Source organism: Calliphora vicina, chromosome 1 (genome assembly GCF_958450345.1).
Source record: "Calliphora vicina chromosome 1, idCalVici1.1, whole genome shotgun sequence".
Lineage (NCBI taxonomy): Eukaryota > Metazoa > Arthropoda > Insecta > Diptera > Calliphoridae > Calliphora > Calliphora vicina.
Genome location: NC_088780.1, coordinates 145,884,093 through 145,904,860, shown reverse-complemented (window position 1 = coordinate 145,904,860; position 20,768 = coordinate 145,884,093). Strand labels below are relative to the sequence as shown.

General features: G+C 31.4%; 3 protein-coding genes across 3 annotated transcripts; all 3 read left to right on the top strand.

Moving 5' to 3' along the window:
* The first annotated feature begins 6,477 nt into the window (after positions 1–6,477).
* Positions 6,478–20,115, top strand: Cdc16 (cell division cycle protein 16). Its single transcript, XM_065516038.1, has 10 exons — positions 6,478–7,023; positions 7,079–7,241; positions 7,965–8,080; positions 8,389–8,819; positions 8,881–8,960; positions 9,023–9,228; positions 9,294–9,487; positions 9,558–9,726; positions 9,791–10,228; positions 19,975–20,115. The coding sequence occupies exons 1-9, from the start codon at positions 6,583–6,585 to the stop codon at positions 10,190–10,192; spliced, it is 2,202 nt and encodes a 733-aa protein (XP_065372110.1). The 5' UTR covers positions 6,478–6,582; the 3' UTR covers positions 10,193–10,228; positions 19,975–20,115.
* Positions 13,059–14,705, top strand: LOC135958580 (hatching enzyme 1.2-like). Its single transcript, XM_065509478.1, has 2 exons — positions 13,059–14,365; positions 14,430–14,705. Exons 1-2 carry the CDS (start codon positions 13,550–13,552, stop codon positions 14,703–14,705), a joined length of 1,092 nt encoding a protein of 363 aa, XP_065365550.1. The 5' UTR covers positions 13,059–13,549.
* Positions 17,821–20,257, top strand: LOC135963996 (zinc metalloproteinase nas-4-like). The gene is made up of 2 exons (XM_065516039.1): positions 17,821–18,698; positions 19,975–20,257. Exons 1-2 carry the CDS (start codon positions 17,844–17,846, stop codon positions 20,200–20,202), a joined length of 1,083 nt encoding a protein of 360 aa, XP_065372111.1. The 5' UTR covers positions 17,821–17,843; the 3' UTR covers positions 20,203–20,257.
* The last annotated feature ends 511 nt before the right edge of the window (positions 20,258–20,768 follow it).

The following is a 20,768-nucleotide window of genomic DNA, read 5'->3' as shown; positions in this document are numbered from 1 at the left end:
TCTGAATATTTGATAGTGTTAATAACTGCTTTTTTGTATCCAGGTTTTGAATACAAGTCTTGCTTTTCCTCTTATTTCTTTTTTAGCTGGGTATTTTATATAATGTTTACACAAAGAATGTGTTTGCTTCGAAGTTTATAAGTTTTTGAGTCATCTTAAAGTTTTCTGTAGCTAGACATACAGACTATCCGACGGACATCTTTATATTCAAGATGAAATTACAATCGAAATGACAAACATATATAATCCGGAACATATCCGATATTAGGCTAATTCATTTAAAGGTTTTTTTGTTTGGTTTTATTTCACAGATCAGGCCGAAATTCGACCACTTTTAAAGCGCTTTTTACAACTTATATGGAAAGAATTTTGAAACTATTTTTTATATTGTGTAGAGAAAATAGCCTTTTAAATCATATATGTTTCATCAGTATTGGTGAACAATAACATACTTAAAAGTGTGGCCTATTTATATATAAGATTCAGTAAGTATTGTTTAATAATTTGTTATGGAAGACACACACCGCGACAACTTCTCCAAACTATTCAATTGCGATCTGTAAGAAATTTTTTTCGAGCCTTCACAGCAAGATATGACTGTATTAAGAAATAATTTTTGTGAGCTGCAAATTTTCCGTTTCGGACCTGTTAATACGTTGTGAGACATTGTTTTTGTCATTCCGTTTGCAACGCATCATAATATTTGTCGCATACCCTCATTAGTAGATATATTCCGGGTCCTGATAAGAATATACAGCTAGATCCTATCGTTGACAGACGGACATCGTTACTTATAAAGATCCAGAATATACATATATATGTACTTAACGTGATCGCAAATGGTGTCTCTTAAAGAATACTAAGGTGAAGGGTATAAAATGCACATTGAGTACATTAAGCTGGTCCCATTTGTATGAATCCAAAAAATATCGGTGTTTCAAACAAAACTAAAAGTTTACTTAATTTTAAAAAACCATTTCCTCAAATGTATTTACTAGCGCCGAAATAATAAAAAGGTTTATTATTTTATATTCGTTTCAAGGGAAATGTGGAACAAATATTTCAATAATAAGCAACATATAATCGAAAAATGCCAGATCATATATTATAACTAAATGATATCGCAACTGATGTCCTAACATTTATAAAATATGTATTAAAATTCGTAGATCTTCCATTATAATTGAAAATGGTTGTGGACAGTGGACAAACCATCTCATGGAAACCACAAATACTTTTCAAACACTTAATAAGGATTCCTGTCTTTCGGCCTAAAATAATTTCAAATTTTAATTTTCTGTATGATGTAATTTATACCTTCTAGTATGCGCAATAAATTATGTGTTGAAATCAATTCTTTACGGAAAAAACATTTGTTATTTAACTTTGAAAGTTTTATTTGAAAAATGGAGCCATGGGTAAATATTGAACATTGTTTTCTAAACGTACAAAACAGAGCAAACAGCAAACATATGATTAATAACAAAGTGTACGGAGTGATAATGTTGTTCTAAAGTGAAATAAATGAAATGCGGCATAAAAGAAACAATAATGTAAAAACCGGCAAAGTTGTAAACGATTTTTACAAAAGTTCAAAAAAAAAGAGGAAAGCAAAAATGTAAGTATGTAACCATATACTTTGTACGAATGAATATACTCGTAGTATGTATGGATGATAAAAAAAAACCCAACAACAATAACAACTAACTGTCAATATATGATGTTCTCATATAAAGAAAGAAGGGTCACTAATGACAGATGTTGTGATGTTAAATAGTTACATGGGTGGAGAGAGATGGTTGACTGGATGGAGTGATGATGTAGAGTATTGAGTATTTAGGGAATGGGGGCGGGGGAACCCAGTAATGACAAGAAATTTATAAGACGGAATGAACCGAAATTATTGAAAAAATAGTGTGTAAGTGTTAAAATCTATAGCAGAAATATAACAGCATCAACTACAAAAACAACAATAGAAAACCTGAAATGAAATATTTTTACAACTAACGCAAAATACCTACAACAATAAAAAACAAGCTAAAATAAGGAAGAAAAAAAAACGTGACAAACGAACAAAAAGACGAACGACTCCTCCCGATTTTTATATATTTTTTTTTGTTTCTTCTGTTGTATGCTGCATTGAACTTCTACAAAGTTTATGATGCTACATACTAGGTATTATTTATTACTTTTTATTCTTACAAACTATTAAACAATTCCATTAAATTTAAAATCTCTACAACTGTCACTTACCTTCATTCACAGAACCGCTAACAAATTTGATGTTTGCTGCCCAAATATTCTATTAATTCAGTATTTCTAGATTTATGTATGTTTTCTTTTTATTAATGGCACATTTTCAATAGTTTTTCTCATATACTTTTGAATTTTATTCACGTTTTTTTAAAAAGAAAAAAACTAAACTCTGTCACAGGCACATTTCAATACATTCAGCTTTAAAAAAACGTAAAAATTTCATTCACCGTTATTTGCGATTTTTTTTTAGATTTTATTTATTCATTTATTTTTTTGACACTTGTTCGTTTGGAATTTACTACTTTTTTTGTTGTTGTTATTTGTGTTTAATATAAGAAGAAAGAAAAAACAACTACAACCACTTTGTAACAGTTTTTATTATTGTAATAACAATAAGTGAACAGAATTATTTGACATAAAATTTATTAATTAAAACACAAAATACAATTTATTAAAGTTGTTTCCTTTTTTTCCTCAAACAAAATTATAAAAGAATTTATTTTTTCCAAATATTGTGCTTTTTAGAGAAGGTTTAAGTGCTTGAGAAAATAAAACCTCACCTTTCGAATAAAATCAAGAGACTGTGCAGGATTTTGAGGAATTGAAAAAAGTAAATTTTCTTCTGGTTTTACACAAAAGGAGTGTTTGTTGGTTGTAACATCATGCATGTTGGCTGGTTGCGTTCGATGAAATTTGAGTTGCCAATGTGTGAAAACTTGTATAATTTCGATGGCAGTTATTTTAGCACACATTTAGTTAAACTCATATTAGTTAAGTACATTTATGTTATAAACTACATCAGTGTTTTATTGCTCAAGAAGCTTAAAATATTTTGCAATAGATAATTTAAGGAATGGAGACAAATATTTCATGCATTTATTATTGGAAAATATGCATCTACATGATGCTCCAAAAAATCAAAATATAACCAAAACATTTTAAAAATAATAATTATTCTTTTGAGAAAAAAATACATAAATTCTAATATCCAGGGATTAATTCTCGTTTAACGCCATAATAATATTAAAGTTTTCCTCACAAATATACACATTTGATACTTATTTAAAAATATCTCTAAGATTTTTTAAAGCAAAATGGTTTAAAATGACAATTTTTAATTAATGTTAGAAAATTATGAAGTTTGTCGACAAAATTTGTATGAAAAACACAAAGTTTTTTATATTATATAAAGTCTTAAAGTTACAGATTTGATGCCCATAAGAAAATGATTACGATTTAAGTAACCTAATTTTAATTATGAAGCCACAACATAAAAAATCGATGATTTGGACTTGGCCAAACCAAACTTATTTTCATGTGTGATAAAAACAGAAAAAAAAATGTTTAGTTAAAACAGGAAAATTAACATTTCTAGTAGGTCGACTTAATACAGATTGAAATTTAACAAGAGAGCTATATTCGGCTGTGCCGAGTTATATATACCCTTCACCAAATTATACTTCAATTTTTTTTTTAAATTTAAAGAACTTTTTTTTAAATTTAAATTTTTTTTTTTTTAATTTAAAAATTTTTTTTTTAAATTTAAATTTTTTTTTTTTTAATTTAAAATTTTTTTTTTTAAGTTTTAAATATTGTTTTTTTTGTTTTTTAAATTTTTTTTAATATTTAGCAAAATAAAACTTTTGGTGAAAATAAAATTTGAGTTAAAAAATATTTTTTCCGATTTTTTTTCTTTGAAACATCTATCATTAGATATCCATATTGTCTATATTAATGACTTAGTAATCCAGATATAGGTCAAAAATCTAGGTTGTCCTGGTTTTTTTCTTATATCTCTGCCGTTTGTGGACCAATTTTCTCGACTTTAAATAGCAACCGAGCCGGAAGAATTCCGGAGATATTGATGTATGAATCGTGTATGTAAGTTATTTCAACAGACAGACAATTGCCCCACCCTAATGTGTATTCAAATTGGCCCACCCTAATATTCGTATTTAGTGAAAATAACGAAAATAATACTGTTTTATATTTGTTTATATTCATTATGATTTGGATATTAGATATCCATATTGTCTATATTAATGACTTAGTAATCCAGATATAGGTCAAAAATCTAGGTTGTCCTGGTTTTTTTCTTATATCTCTGCCGTTTGTGGACCAATTTTCTCGACTTTAAATAGCAACCGAGTCGGAAGAATTCCGGAGATATTGATGTATGAATCGTGTATGTAAGTTATTTCAACAGACAGACAATTGCCCCACCCTAATGTGTATTCAAATTGGCCCACCCTAATATTCGTATTTAGTGAAAATAACGAAAATAATACTGTTTTATATTTGTTTATATTCATTATGATTTGGAAAAGTTATTTTTTTGAAACGAATAACGAATATTTTTTTTTGAATTGGATGTTTTTTTAAAGAAAAATTTCATCAAAACTCATAAGAGTAGTTTTTTGTGTTATTTGAGTCATGTTACGCGAAAATAAAAACAGTTTTTAAATCTATTAGTTATGGATATTAATGACGATGGTAAGACCCCTTTCACACTAGGCAATTTAGTTGCGCAAGTCTTTTTTCTTCACCTTAACCCGACATTACCTCTGCCATCAACAAACACAAGAGACTTGTGCAACTAAATTGCCTAGTGTGAAATGAAATATTCAATAAAAATTATGGTAATAAGAAATTACGTAATAAAACTTTCATAACCTAAAAATCAGATATTTTAGCTGTATTGAAAAACATATACCAGCAATAAAATAAATAATATGTGTAGAGGGGTATTTATCTATACTTATAATCAGGGACCCGAAATAACTGTTATTTTTTTTTTAAATAAGCAATTGGTTATAGAAAAAATTACTGCAAACAAATAGGTCCCGTAATAACAATTATAAATAACTCAAAAAAGTTTTAGTCTTTGATAACCATTATGAAAAATTTAATTTTTTTTAGGTCTTTGATAACCATTATGAAAGATTTTTATTTTTTTTGGTCTTCAATAATCATAATGAAAGATTTTTATTTATTTCGGTCTCTGATAACCATTATGAAAGATTTTTATTTTTTTTGGTCTTTAATAACCATTATGAATGATTTTTATTTTTTTGGTCTTTGATAACCATTATAAAAAAATTTAATTTTTTCTTCGATAGACTACAGCCATTACAAATATTTATACCCTACACCACCATAGTGATATAGCGTATAGTGCCCCAAGGACGAAGTCTATTGAATTTGGTTAAAATCGGTCTATTATTTCTCCTAGCCCCCAAACGATTGTCCTATCTGAAAATAGATAATCCCTCATAAATATCTTAGTTATATAGATATCCAAACCAAATTCAGTACAAATAAGTTTTATATAAGCCGAACTCTCACTACTAAATTTTGTGACGATTGATCCATAATTAGTCATAGCTCCCATACAAGTCCCACTTCCGAAAAGCATTTTAACGAGTATAGATTTCTTAAAAAAGTTGGTATTCAAATAAAATTTAGCACAAATAACTTTCATATATACAGAAGACATGTCACTTAATTTTATGCCGATTGGTCCATAATTAGCCATAGCTCCCACATATTGCACATTTTAAAAGAAAACTGTTTATAGTCATAAATATTCTTGATTCTTATGAAATTCTGAACCAATTTATCTTTCTCTGTCTATTTTAAAATACAAGAAAACCAGGTCCATGCGACCAAAAAACTTTGTTGGTACTCATAATGTTTACGGAAGACCAAAAAAAAATAAAAATCTTTTATAATAGTTATCAAATACCTAAAAAAATTAAAATATTTTATAATGGTTATTGAAGACCAAAAAAAATAAAAATCTTTTATAATGGTTATTAAAGACCTAAAAAAATAAAAATCTATCATAATGGTTATTGAAGACCAAATAAAATAAAAATCGTTTATAATGGTTACCAAAGACCAAAATAATATTGGTTATTTTTAACTGTTATTCAGGGACCATTTTTCAAAAATTCTTGATAAACAATTATTTCAGGATTTTTTCCAATATTGGTTATAACAGTTATGTCCCTGCTTATAATTGTTACGGTCCCTGTTTAACACAATTAATTGGCAATTCCTTAAAACATTATTTCTTGTTAATTTTCATTGTACGCTTCACAACCATGTTCTGTGTTCTTTTATTGCGAGAGATGCCACACGCGCAAAGTATGCCAACAGCTGATTAGTCTACACAATTTTGACAGTTCGTTTGGGAGAAATAAATTTTCTGTTGCACTCGACTCAAAAGACCGCAAATTTATTTAAATTGTTTTTGATTTGCAAATAAACAAATTAAAATCGATTTAATAAGTCAATTATTTGTGATATTAAACAGTTTAAGTTATGACTGGTGACAGTGAAATGCGTAACAGTAGTACAAGCGAATTAAATGGCATCATCGATGTGGAACATTATCGAAAATTGGTGAAGCAATTCATTGATATGAGACGCTACCAGTCGGCACTCTTTTGGGCGGAAAAGGTTTGTTGTCTCAGTCAAAATGATCCCAAGGATGTGTACTGTCAGGCACAGTGTATGTTTTTGTTGAAGGAATATCATCGTGCTGCCCATACCATACGGTTGCACAAGTTAGAAAAGTCTCATATTCCCTGTTACAATTTGCTGTTGGAAGCTCTGTACGAGGCAAAGGAATTTAATGAGGCCATTGTTGTTATTAATACGGTGGATATAGAATATTTGGCTTCTTCACTAATAAATCAGCCTTTGGATGGTGGTGGCATGGAAGCACCCACTATGTTGTTTGGTGAAGACAGTGTAAAAAATGTAAGTTGTTTGAAGATGAAACAGAACTATTTGTACATGATCATTTTTATTTTAGGAAATTTTAGCTTCTATAAGCTTTTTAAAAGGCAAAATATATGAAGCCATGGATAACCGTGGCTTAGCTATGGACTATTATGTGCAGGCTTTACACAAATCGGTTTATTGCTTTGAGGCCTTGGATGCATTGGTGCAACATGAAATGTTAATGGGTTGGGAAGGTAAGTTTTTTTTAAAATTAGCATCAGGTTTCATTAATATAAGGTATGGAAGGTTAAGAGCTAGATATTTTTGTAGACTAGATTAATATAAATGATACTAAGAAGTTTTATTCCCTAGACTACCATAGTGGGAGACAATTCGATAAAATTTGGTACTAAAGCTTTTTTAGGCCCAATGTTGAAATCTATATAAAATTATTAAAATCTGCTAATGATTTCACCTAGTTCGCACATAAATGTCTTCCCATAATAACTGATTAATGTCTTCAATATGTCGGTGTTAGTATAAAATTCAACGTTAATAAACTTTATATTAGAAAAAATGATATCACCAAATTTTATGAAAATCGGTCCATAATTAAAAATCACTTTAATGATTTTTAATCTTATAATAGTCTAGATTTTATAGATAACAATCGGTTCATAATTGGTCATAGCTCTTATTATGCTTAATATCTCAAAAAGCATACGAAATATCAAGAAACTAATTTCGGAATCAGAAAGAGGTCTGTTAAAATAAATAGACCGAGATTTAAGTTTTGGTATCAGCGTTTAGGTGTATCATTTTCACGTACTTACAATGTAATTACATATTTTACAAAACAAATGTTTTATTGAAGAATATTTTCGTTCTGAAATAATAGAATGAATTCTTTATTTTTTTATTTTTATTTAAAATGTAGTTTTGAATATTTTATTATAACCTTTGTATTATTTATAAAGAAAAAGAATTGATGCAACACTTACCTCTCGAACACCAATCATCAGAGTCCGATGCCAAGTTAATAACCAAATTATATGAAACACAATTGAAGAAATATTATGAATCAATAGGACCAGTAAGTTAATATTTTTGTTCCAGTCCTTGACAAATGTGCAGGATTTACTATATAAATTTCATTACCAGCCCAATTATGAAAAAAAAATTCCCCGGGAGTCTTTTCCCTTTTCTCATTTTTCCTATTCAAATTCTATGTTAAAAAAACGAAAAGGGAAAAACTCCCGGGGAATTTTTTTTAATAATTGGGCTGTACATTTCATTATTTTTCTGATTAATTCAAACTAAAATCTAAAGATCTGACTAGTACTGGAACAAATCACATATTTAAAATAAATTTATATATTCTAACGTCATTTAATTTTTAAGCACACCAATGCCGAAGAAACACCCATAGGAAATGTTGGCACGTTTAAGTCGATCAAAGAGTTAACTGAAAAGATACAAAGTACTCGTGCCTCGGATGCCAGTATTCATAAAAAGGGCTTACCCAAAATTATAACACCCAAACAAACTCAAATTATGTCACCAGCCAATAAAGTTTTGGAAGATTTAAAAATACCACCCTTCTCCTTGCAAGTGAGTTTAACACGGGCCTCCTCCCTAATCAATGATTCTCAACGTTCTCATATGGAGACACCGGGTAAAAATCGTAGTAAAGATGCCGTTGATACTTCAAATGCATTGGCTTTATCGTCTTGTATGACTCGCATAGAGAAGAGTACTGATGTGATGGCTGCCGAAGCGGAAAAACTCTTCTATGATTGTGAATACAAAAAGAGTTTTAAAATTTTAAATGAGTAGGAAACTTAAAAATTATAATTTTGTTTTAAAAATTTAAAATTATTAATTTCTGTGCAGGTTGCTTAAAATAGATCCATATCATAATGCCGCTCTAACACTACAAATCGGTTGTTTGGTAGAATTTGCGGATTCCAATAGTATGTTACTCAAGACACTTGCATTAAATTATTTATTATTTTGTTTTTATATTTATTTTCAGAACTTTTCTATGTAGCTCATAAACTAGTAGATCGTTATCCTGATAAGGCCATTTCCTGGTATGCGGTGGGCTGTTATTACGATCTTATAGGCAAAAGTGATCCGGCTAGACGTTATTTGTCAAAAGCAACATCTTTAGATCGTTTATATGGTCCTGCCTGGTTGGCGTATGGCCATTCTTTTGCAAAAGAAAATGAACATGATCAGGTGAACAAGTTTTATTTGTTTACATTATGAAAATATTTCTAAATATTAAAATAATTTAATGGTAGGCCATGGCTGCTTATTTTAAAGCCACACAACTAATGCGTGGCTGTCATTTACCCCTGCTGTATATTGGTGTTGAATGTGGTTTAACGAAAAACTTGGAACTGGCAGAGAAATTCTTTTATCAAGCCATGTCCATAGCACCTTTAGATGTATTTGTATTGCATGAGTTGGGTGTTATAAAATATGAATATGAGTAGTAAGTTTTTCTCTTAATAACACTAAATACTTATTTGATAAGTAAACTATTTCATTTTATATTTTAAAAGTTATGAAAGTGCCGAAGAAGTTTTTCGCACGACTGCTGATATTGTTAAAACTCGAGCTCAAAAAAATAGAGAAGAGGTGTCATCTAGATGGGAACCTTTATTTAATAATTTGGGCCACTGTTGTCGTAAAAATAAGAAATATAAAGAAGCCTTGGAGTTCCATCAATATGTAAGATTATTGCCATAAAAATCTCTCTCTATAATCATACCAAATTAAATTTATTTATTACTAGGCTTTACTACTAAAACCACAAACTCCACAAACCTATACTGCTATTGGTTTCGTTTATGCCCTTATGGACAATTTGGAAGAGGCCATTACATATTTCCACAAAAGTTTGGCCTTAAATCGTGACTGTATTGTTACCTCCACCATTCTAAAAACCTGCATAGAAGATTTCATGGACGAGGAGTCTGTACTTGATGACATATATGGCAAATCATCGTGGAATAGTAGTAGCAGTTCATCTTATCCTACCACAAAATATCCCAATTTATTCCCACCCATTGAAGAGGAAGAATCAGCCACAATGAAATACACTGGTATGAAGTTGAAATTCGACGATGAAGATATTTCAGCGAATTCAGATGATATTGATCCAAATCTTATTATGGCCATGAACATGGATATTTAGAAAGGCGCTAGTGATGTTAATGTGTAGGAGGTAAAGGTACGATTTTTTTTAATTATTTTATTTTATATGTGAGAGTATTTATTGTATTTAATAAAATGTTTAGAATCCTTAAATTTGAACAAAAACTAAAATAATGTAAAATGATTTATGAAATTATTTGAGAATAACTTTTACTATAGAAATAGTTTCCATAATTTTCCTGCCAGTTTTATTATAAACAAGTAAGATTATTAAATTCGGCACCAATATAATACGATGTTTGTGCTTTTGTATAAAAACATTTATCTATGTAACTTGTTTTGTAAGAAACCTTGTTCGAATTTGTATGCTGTATATATTGTATTTCGAAAATGATTTCTTGACAATAACCATCATGGTTCACCCGATTTGTTAAAATTTTATATTTTCTAATACTAGAGACTATCTATGGTAAATTTCACCTTGTTATCGGGAACAAAATATGTAAGTACTACTAAGTAGTAAGTCTGAACAAAGATTTTCCTATATTTGTATCCACAACTTTTTACGGTTTCAACCTAATTTATTAAGTAATAACTCAGCTATTAGTAGTAAATTTTTCTAGGTCTCCTTGTTTAGGTCTTATAGTGTTTTAATTGTTTTTAAAACTCGTACCGACATTTTTAAATATCATGTGTTTTTTTTAAGTGATTTTGTTCATTTTCAATACCAAAAAGTTCTGATCAACAGATAATATTTGGGGAAAATTACATCTCCTTTATTTCTTCCTCCTACAACAGACGGGCATAGCTAGAGCTCGGAATATTTTTAGGATCTATGATCAATGTTTTGAAATTTATATAAAAACATGTTTGATCAAGGGCAGCATTAATTTTGAGTTCGATAAAATGTACTAAATTTCTAGATCGATACCACCGAATGACATAATCTCAAATAAGAAAATTACGATAAATTTTACTCGGTATTTCGACCCAGAATTAGGTGCTAATAAATTAGGTTTTTGACAACAGACTATGTTTTTGGCTCTCAGTTAGTTACCTATTGCATACTGATTGCAATCGAACCAGTATTTTAACTAGTCCCCATTAAATGGATGTGTCAGAAGTTTAGCCTAACTCCACAAAATAAAAATTAGAGTAAATTAGTGATGTTTGAATAATCGATTTCCAAAATTTATTAAAATGATAAAAAGTAAAAAAACATATTAAATCATATTTTAAGAATTAAATTTCTGAAATAAAAAAGTTTTTTTTAATAAGTTTCCTGAACAGTAGAGGTTGCTCTATGTTTTTTTTTTTAATTTCATTGATAGAAATTCTTTGTGAGTGTTGATATTGTAGATAAGAAGATATTTCTTGGTATCCACGAGAATCTTAAGTCTTCGGCCAGATATACATATATACATACATCACTATTAAAATCATGACAACCAAAATTGTACATATATAAATTTTGTTTATAATATGCCACAGAGGTGGATAACTTGGGAAAATTAAAGATTTTTCCAAATTGAAGGTAAAAACATAAATTACTTCGGACGCATTTCCTCTATCTATGACCGATAGCTAATTTAATTATTTCTTGTCGTTTTGGTGTAGAATTTTAAATTTTGAATGAAATTTGTAATTTTTTATTGTTGCCATTAATTTTGGTATTCAACAGGAAGAAAAGGTGGGGAGGAGATTCCCACGATTTGGTTAATTTTAGAAAATTTCAAAAAACTTGTGAAGTTTCGCTTGAGTAAATCAATGCGCTTAATTAAAGTGGAGTTAATTGGAATAGCTTCTGAATAAAATCATATTTTTTAATGAACAAATAATAGAAGTAAAAAATAATTTTCAAAGAGTTCACAACTTATTAGGTAGTAATATAACAAAAATGAGAAATTTTCGAAAAGTGGAGTTAGGCCTATTGGCTTCTGACACATCCAAATGTCCTTTCAGCCTTAATGCATAAATATTTTTAATGTTTTATACTAGAGCGACTCAATTCAGTTCAGGCAAAAAGTTATTTTGTTACCTCCTCAATATAAGCTTTGGTTTGTTTTAGGATGTCTCCCAAAATACTTTGTGTCTAGTTACAACTGGACTGGAATCAAAAAAATCATTTTTTATATTAAAACGTTGTTTTAATTTAAAAATTGTTTATGAATAAGGCCTTCCAAAAAAAACTTGAAAAATCATATAAAGTATGGAATATCTCTATATTAAGGGTAAACTTGGACAAGACAAATATAAAGTTGTATGCGGCTTGAAGAGTTCTTTCAAATGATATCCGATATTATATGTGTTGTTTTCCTCAGTTCCTCAGGGAATTCTGTATAATAAGATGATATAAGACCCAAGTCTCGATTCAATTCTGTTTCATAACAGACATTGCTAGCTCACCCATTGAACATTGAGAGTATTCATTTTCTGCAGTAATGAACTCATGGTGTGAACAATAGTTTAGTTATTTTTTGTTTTTATACCCTTCATCTTCGTGAGAAGATTTGGATCCCGAAGATATCTGAAGACCCCAGATATCTTCGGGATCCAAATCTTCAATAATTCTGTCAGACATGCTTTCGAGAAGTTTATATTTAAAATCAGCAAAATCGGTCCACAAATGGCTGAGATATGAGGAATAAACCAGGACAACCTCCATTTTTGACTTATTTTTGACCTATATCTGGATTACTAAGTCATTAATATAGACAATATGGATATCTAATGATAGATATTTTAAAGACCTTTGCAACGACGTATATAAGACCATAGTAAGTTGGACCTACAATGAGTCAAAATCGGAAAAATATTTATTAACCCGTATTTTAAATTAATTTTAATTAAGTTTAATTTCAAATTAATTTAAAATAATTTATCAGAATAAGCTAACAAATAATGATATCCAAAATATTCGCATTCACTACTACAAGTCGGCATATGCATATAAATAAAAAGAAACTTGTATAATTTAACTATTTAAACAATTGTTAGAACTGTGATAATGAAATATTTTATTTAAACATGAAACAAAAGGGATCAAAATATTTAAATGAAGGTCAGTAAATAGTTGTTTTTAAAACGAACAAAAAAATAATAATTAAAGCTAAAATAAAAAAATAAATAATTAATGAACGATAAGAAAGTTCAACAGAAATTTGCCGTTTATTTGCCAAGTGTGGGAAAATAATAAAGACATTTCAGCAAAAAGGTGAATTTAATTTTTTAGCCGAAAATAACATTAAGATAATAATGTTAAATATACGAAAAGTGGACTAGACAACCCGCTGTGAACATATAAATAGCAATATGATTTTGAGGGAAAATACAGAATTCAACCAAAGCTGAAAACAAGCTTAAGGAAAAACAACTTTGTTAAGAAATACCAAACAAAATGTTTAAACTCTCAGCAATTGTATTAGTTTTGGTAGTAGCACAAGTTTGGAGTGTTCCTTTGATACCCCAAATCGGCGATGAAGAAGAAATTGTGGAAGTTAATTCCAATAGTCTAACAAATGTAGCTCAACATTACAAAGATATAATTGATTTGAGTTTCTATGGCTCTGCCATGTTTGGAGAACCAGATGATCAGCATACAGCGCATATGGTGGCCAATTATACACCTGAAGCATTTGCAGTTAACCCCGAAGAATTGGGTACCTATTTGGAGGGCGATATCTTAATACCCAAACAAAAGATCACTATGAAAAATGGTCTCACCACGCAAAGTTCTCGCTGGCCTCAGGGTATTGTGCCCTACGAAATTCGTGGTAATTTTAATGCACGTGATATGTCCATAATTGAACATGCTATACGTGAATATCATCGTCGTACTTGCATACGTTTTGTGCCACGCAGCAACGAACAGGACTATGTCTCAATTGTCAGTGGCAATTCTGGGTGTTGGTCGTCGGTAGGACGTGTTGGTGGCAAACAGGAAGTGAATTTGCAATCGCCTGGTTGCTTAACTAAACCTGGTACGGCCATACATGAACTTATGCATGCTTTGGGTTTCTTGCATGAACAAAATCGTGAGGAACGTGACACCTTTGTATCCATTCAATACCAAAACATCCAACCCAGTGCCATGTCTAACTTTGATAGAGCTGCTAAGACCTTGGCGTTTGGAGTACCCTACGATTATGGCAGTGTTATGCATTATTCAGCCAGTGCTTTCTCCACCAATGGCCGTCCTACTATTGTTCCTATGGTAAGTAAATGGTTTTTTGCATTTTAATTTAGTAGTTTAACTTTGAAATTCGTTTAATTTCCAGCAAAACATGGGTAGAACTAAAATGGGCCAGCGTGATGGTTTCTCTGCTTTTGATGTAGAAAAACTTAATAAAATGTATGATTGCGGTTATGGTGGAGCTCCAGCTCCTGTTCCAACCCCAGCACCTGCACCAGTTCCTGTCCCTGCTCCATTTCCTGTCCCTGCTCCAGCCCCATTACCCATTCCTGGCGCTCAAGGTGTAGATAATAGTTTGGTTAACAGTTTTGTTAGTGGCCTTTTGTCTGGTTTAGGTTTAGGCGATGATCCATCGGCTTAAGTTTTAAATAGATATTTGTGAAAAGTTTCATTGTATCCATGGCACGGCGTATATAATCATGACATTTTAGTTATATTATTTTAAATATTGTATACCAAAGTATTATATTTTAATTTTAAATAAATAACATTTTATATTTAATTATTTAGAAAGCAATAAAACTGATCGTTTTACAACTATTGTTGTTTTGGTTGTAACATCTTAATCTCTAGGCCATGAAATTGTGCTACTTCAAAAGGGATGGTCCACAAATTCATTGGACAAAGTGAAGTAGGATTGGCTGGATAGTTGAATATGTGGGCGGTAGCCTGACCACATGCTGGGCATACAATTGGGAACGCACGGTCTATGCGGGACCAGTAAGCATTGAGCCCCGATCTCAGTTGCGCCAGAATTACTCTTTTCAGCGGCGACCTCCAAGTATGACATTCATGCAGCTTCCTTTAACCGCGGTATTGATAGCATCTATATGAATGTCGTTTAAAGCTGACTTATACCAATTGCGTTCCAATGGATCCTGAATGATTCCTCCGATGACATCCCAAGACTAAAAGTACCTTCGTTTTCTCTTGTAGATGGTGTTCCGAGGTAATTTGTATACAGCATGTGACAGCTTAAATATTTCTCCACTGGGTATCACTCAACGAAGGTGACCACATCACATAGGTTATCAATGTTTATGACCCGTCGCCATAATGCTGCAGTTGTCCGCATATTCTATGACGTCCAATCCTTGAGGTGGTGCGGGGAGTTTTGAGATGTGCCGGACCAAACCCTAAGGAACTCCTTGACTCTACGGTACGGTGATCATTTATCTAAAAACTCTACGAACGACTGACGGCCACTGAGATAATCTATTTAAGTTGATGGGTAATGAAGATTATCTTTAAAGAGAATAACGTTGCTTTCGGCGCCCAAGGCCTTAGACAGGTCTTGTGAAAATCGTTCTTTCAGAATGCCTCTGTTGCTTTAAATCCTGTAAAATCTGTGGTGGTGCTATGCATTTTGCGGAATCCATGCTGGTAACGAGCTGATGGTAGGTATCGAGTCATCGGGGGGAGGAGAAGATCTTCAAGAGTCTTTGTGACAGGTGAAAAGAGGGAAATCGGACTGTACGATTGACCTTCAATAGCGTCCTTCCCAGGTTTGGGAATCGGAATTACTACCCTGGTTACAATCGGGATCCTCACTGACTGATTAAAACCCATTGTCTGGTACTCGAATTCCCACTCGCCAAGGCGTTTCCACATTAGTATTAAAATTCCATCTAGACCAGTGGTGCCCGAACACATACCATCAAAGCTATGGTTGTGTTGGTAAAACAGCGGAGAATTTGATTTGATTTTGTTCTGTGAGATGAAAACAATGCAACAAACACATGATCATTATAAGAAAACGCACAAGTAAGCTTATAGTGTATGTGTATCAAAGTAACGTCAGCAGAATTTTCTTGCCCTATTACGCGTGCTAGGGAATTGTGATTTCGGGCACCACTGATCTAGACCAATCGCCTTGCATGGTTTGGCTGCATAGATTAGTTACTGATAGACCAAACTATAGACCACAACTTACTAACTCCTGAACTTAAATTGCTGTTCTTCAGAGAACCAGCTGATATCACGATTCAGCTGTGGGATCTTTGGATCATAAGGGATGGTACTACGTATCTTATCTGCGAGTCCCTCTGCTTTTGCTGGAAAGTGCGGCGGAAAAACGGATAATCAACCAGCTGGAATGAAGCAAGCGGCTGCTGCTGTGTTTCGCGGAACTTGTTGTACGTTGGAGGGCGTTGGAAGATCATTGAATACGGGAACGGTGAAATCTGCTTCCATCTATAGCTATTGTTATTGATACTACTGTTCTATAATAAATATTGCTGTCCATATAGGTAATCAAAACTTAAACAGCCCAATTATGAATAAAAATTCCCCGGGAGGTTTTTCCCTTATCCCATTTTTCCGATTCAAATTCAATGCGAAAAACTCCCGGGGAACAAACTCCCGCGGAATTTTTTATTCATAATTGGGCTGAAAAAGTTTAATTGTAATTAAATTCAGCACAAACAAGTTTTATTCAAACCTTATTTTATTAAGTAAATACAAAACTCCGACCCAGTGACTTAATTCCAAAATTTACTTTACCTTCAATTGATATATTTTTCAATTACATGTTCGTGTAAACTTGTCAAGGATTGTAAAGTATTCGTGAAAATTTCCAGCATATTATTTCTTACAAGTGTTTATTCTTAAAATGCAAACACCTTGTAATTGAACTTGAACCATAGTAATAATAAACCTCCAATAAAACCTATAATGTCTATATTATCAAACAATAACCGAAAACATACTGTTTTTGAAAAAAAGTATGGGAGTTTCCAAATTCATTACAACTGTTTGTCATCTGTATTTAGTTAATGACTTTAAATATTACTCGCCAAATAAAACTTTATCTAAAATGTTTATTGAAAAACCATGTATTATTACTTAAACACTTGTAAAACATGTTTTAATTAGAAAACAATACAATAGAAACCAAAGGTGCAGGAGTCATTAACCTTATCAGCCAAGTTAACAAGAGTCAAGTTTATATGAGTTTGCGAATGTTGAAACAATAACAATAATAAACTAAACTGATTTTTGGAGAAATTATGCATTGAAACCACAACAAAGTTCGAGTAATAATTATACAATAACAACAAAATAAATAGAACAAATATTTATTTAAATTAAATGCTTTTTAAACTGCTGTTTAAACAAATAAAACATAACCACGATACTTGTCTGTATAACTACATATATGAAGGTTGTTGTAGGTGTTTTTACACTCTTTGGGCCAATGCTCCTCCATAGTACAATGAGTACGACGAGTTGTAGTGCCAAGACAGAAGAAAGACATGTAGACCGTAAGACAGATAGACAGACATAAGTGCCTGCTGATCACAGCAGTTGTATTCTTATCAGACATTAATTGTGTGAGGTGGGATTGATTGTTGACTTTAAATTGTGACGTCGTCAAGAATCAAGAAATCAGAGGGTATATAAATTAAAACAAGCAGTCGTAATTATACTTAGTTGTGGCTAGTGATTTAAAAAAGAACATTAATAAATCTAAAAGAAACCCTTAACAGTCGACAATAAAATGGATAATAAATTAATATTGTTAGTAGCCGTTCTCAGTGTGTTTCGGTGTCATGTTATGGGCATACCTCTTACTTTCGGTATTTTTAAAGGAATATTCAATGATCCTACTACCGATACCGATGATGATTCAGAAATAGTTGAAGTTGTTTCTAATGAACTTGCCGAAAATAACGATGCAAATTTAATTGATCTAAGTGTTTATGGACGATCTTTATATGGTCAACCGGATTTTAATAAAACGGGTAATTTAGTGGCTGAGTTTAAACCGAATAAAACCTCATTAAATCCCGAGGAATTGGGTTCCTATTTGGAAGGTGATATTTTAATGCCACAAAGTTCGTTTATACTTAAGAATGGTTTGACTTCAAAAACTTCTCGTTGGCCTGATGGTGAAGTACCTTTCGAAATTGCGGGCGCTTTTACCAAAGAGGAATTAGATATAATAGCCTTTGCTATAGATGAATATCATGCCAAAACCTGTATACGTTTTATACCCCGCACTATGGAGTCTGATTATATTTCCATAGTTAGAGGCAATTCGGGCTGTTGGTCTTCAATTGGTCGTGTGGGTGGTAAGCAAGAAGTAAATCTACAAACTCCTGGCTGTCTAACAAAACCTGGTACCGCTATCCATGAACTAATGCATGCTTTGGGTTTCTTGCATGAACAAAATCGTAAAGAACGCGATTCATATGTGGCCATCCAATTGCAAAATGTACAAAGGATGGCTGTGGCTAATTTTCAAAGGATGCCAAATACGATTGCCTTTGGAGTGGGCTACGATTATGGTAGTGTGATGCACTATTCTCCTAATGCTTTCTCAAGCAATGGCCAACCTACGATAGTGGCTAAGGTAAGTTTGTGTATCTGTGATAATATCATGTGTCTATTTGTATGATGAGCTGGACATTAATAGAGAAGATGATAGACTACTTGTCAGTTCCGAAAACTGTGATATCATCCAGTTGTTTATCCAAAACTACAAATAGTATTGATCTGTACAATTGGGTTAAATACTAGTTGCTCAAACGTAGAATAGAATTTATAAAGTCTTAATATCTGGTGAACGTGTCGGTTATTTCATAACACACAATCAATGTTGCAAAAATCAGGTCTGAATTGATCTGCAAACATGGATTGCTGATAAATAATTTTTCTCTACAAACTTTCTTTCCAAAAATTCTCTATGCATTATACATGGCTTCATTTTTCAAATCTAACCAGTCTTTAAAAACATTTGGACCGTTAAAATTTAATATTATTTCGACTTAAAAAAATGTTCAGAACAAAATAATTTTAGTTTCTTTTTAAAACATTTTAATTGGAATTTCCATCTTTCTGGCAACATATGGATTCCGAGCCAAAAGAACTGCTCATCTTTTGAGGCCAAGAAGGAATCAACCCAAAATTGGATATTCGTGTTATCGTAATGGATCCATTTATCATTGCAAGTAAAGATTCGGTGCATTCAAACATCATTTTGGACATACAAAATCATCCTGCTACTCGCAATCATTTTGAAATTGCTGCTTAAGTTGCTCCCAATGATTTTGCAAGCTCTTGTTGAGACAATATCTTCATGGAGTAATGCCTCCAATTCTTGGTCTTCAAACTTTTTTTGCTGACCTGGGCGATCTTTGTCTTCCGTGTCAAAGTCACTTCTTATGAACCGCACAACCATATCTCGCAAGTTGAAACCGATGGAACACATTCACCATAAGCTTTGGTGAGCAATCGGTGTGAAGTATATCAAGTCGACATTTTCAAAGTAAAAAAAAACTTTGTTGTTTACACTATAATGTTCAATAACTAAGTGAGAATAAATGACAGATATGTACGTACCCTTCAAAATGATATATAAGTTATTAAAAACAAAAACCTCGTTCAAAAGAGAAAGGATAAACATATAAAAGTTATCAAATACGGACACGCTCCTCTTGCAATGTCACCATGAAATATCCATTTCATTGGGAAATTCTGCATTAGCAATTAAGAATATTAGTTGGTAAAATACCAAATTATTAAGCAATGTTACTTAATTTAAAACGCCGAATATAATCCAAGTCCCTTTAGCCTTCTCTCAAAATATATGTGTTAAAATTCATTTAACTCTCTATATCCCTATTTAGAAACCCGAAGGAAGATATGCCATGGGTCAACGTGATGGATTTTCACCTATGGATGTGGAAAAAGTCAATCGTATGTATAGATGTAAAGCAAATCCCAAACCAGAAGAGCCCCCTATAGAACTACCCAAACGAGTACAATCGCGTTTTCCTTTCGCCCAAGGTTTTACTAATAATCGCTTGGGAACGTTTATTGGCAATATTTTTACGGGGTTTAATAGATTAGGCTAATGCAGTGGATTAAGTAAATTAGTGAAGTATGTTTTAAATCAATCATTCATTACATTCATTTGTCAAACTGAGAATTGTAAATATTTTTTATACATTTCATATTCATATCATTTAGTTTAGTTTCATTTTAAGTAGTACGAATATAAATAAACTATTGAAATTTTAAGATTTGTTAAATAAATTTAAGATATGTATGTATTAAATAATTAACAACTAATTAATGTTTTAATTAAATGGGTCGTCTAAGTAATGCTGATAGCTTTATTATCGTAATTAAATTGGAGAAAGCCTTATATTAGGGATCCATTCCAACAAAATTAGTTGAGTAGATATATAGATTCATATACATACAAACTTTACTGATATATTTTATTCGAAATTAATATAGTGAAAGCCTTGCAGATTCTTAAAATGTGTGTTGAGTTTTCAATTCATCAAATCGGGAAAAATAATTTTTAACCGGAATTTCGGGTATAATTTGATCATTGGAATGCATTCCAATTTGCCAATTGTCTAAAATTGTAGTATTCAGTGATATTCTTTGAATTATTACAAATAAATTGTAA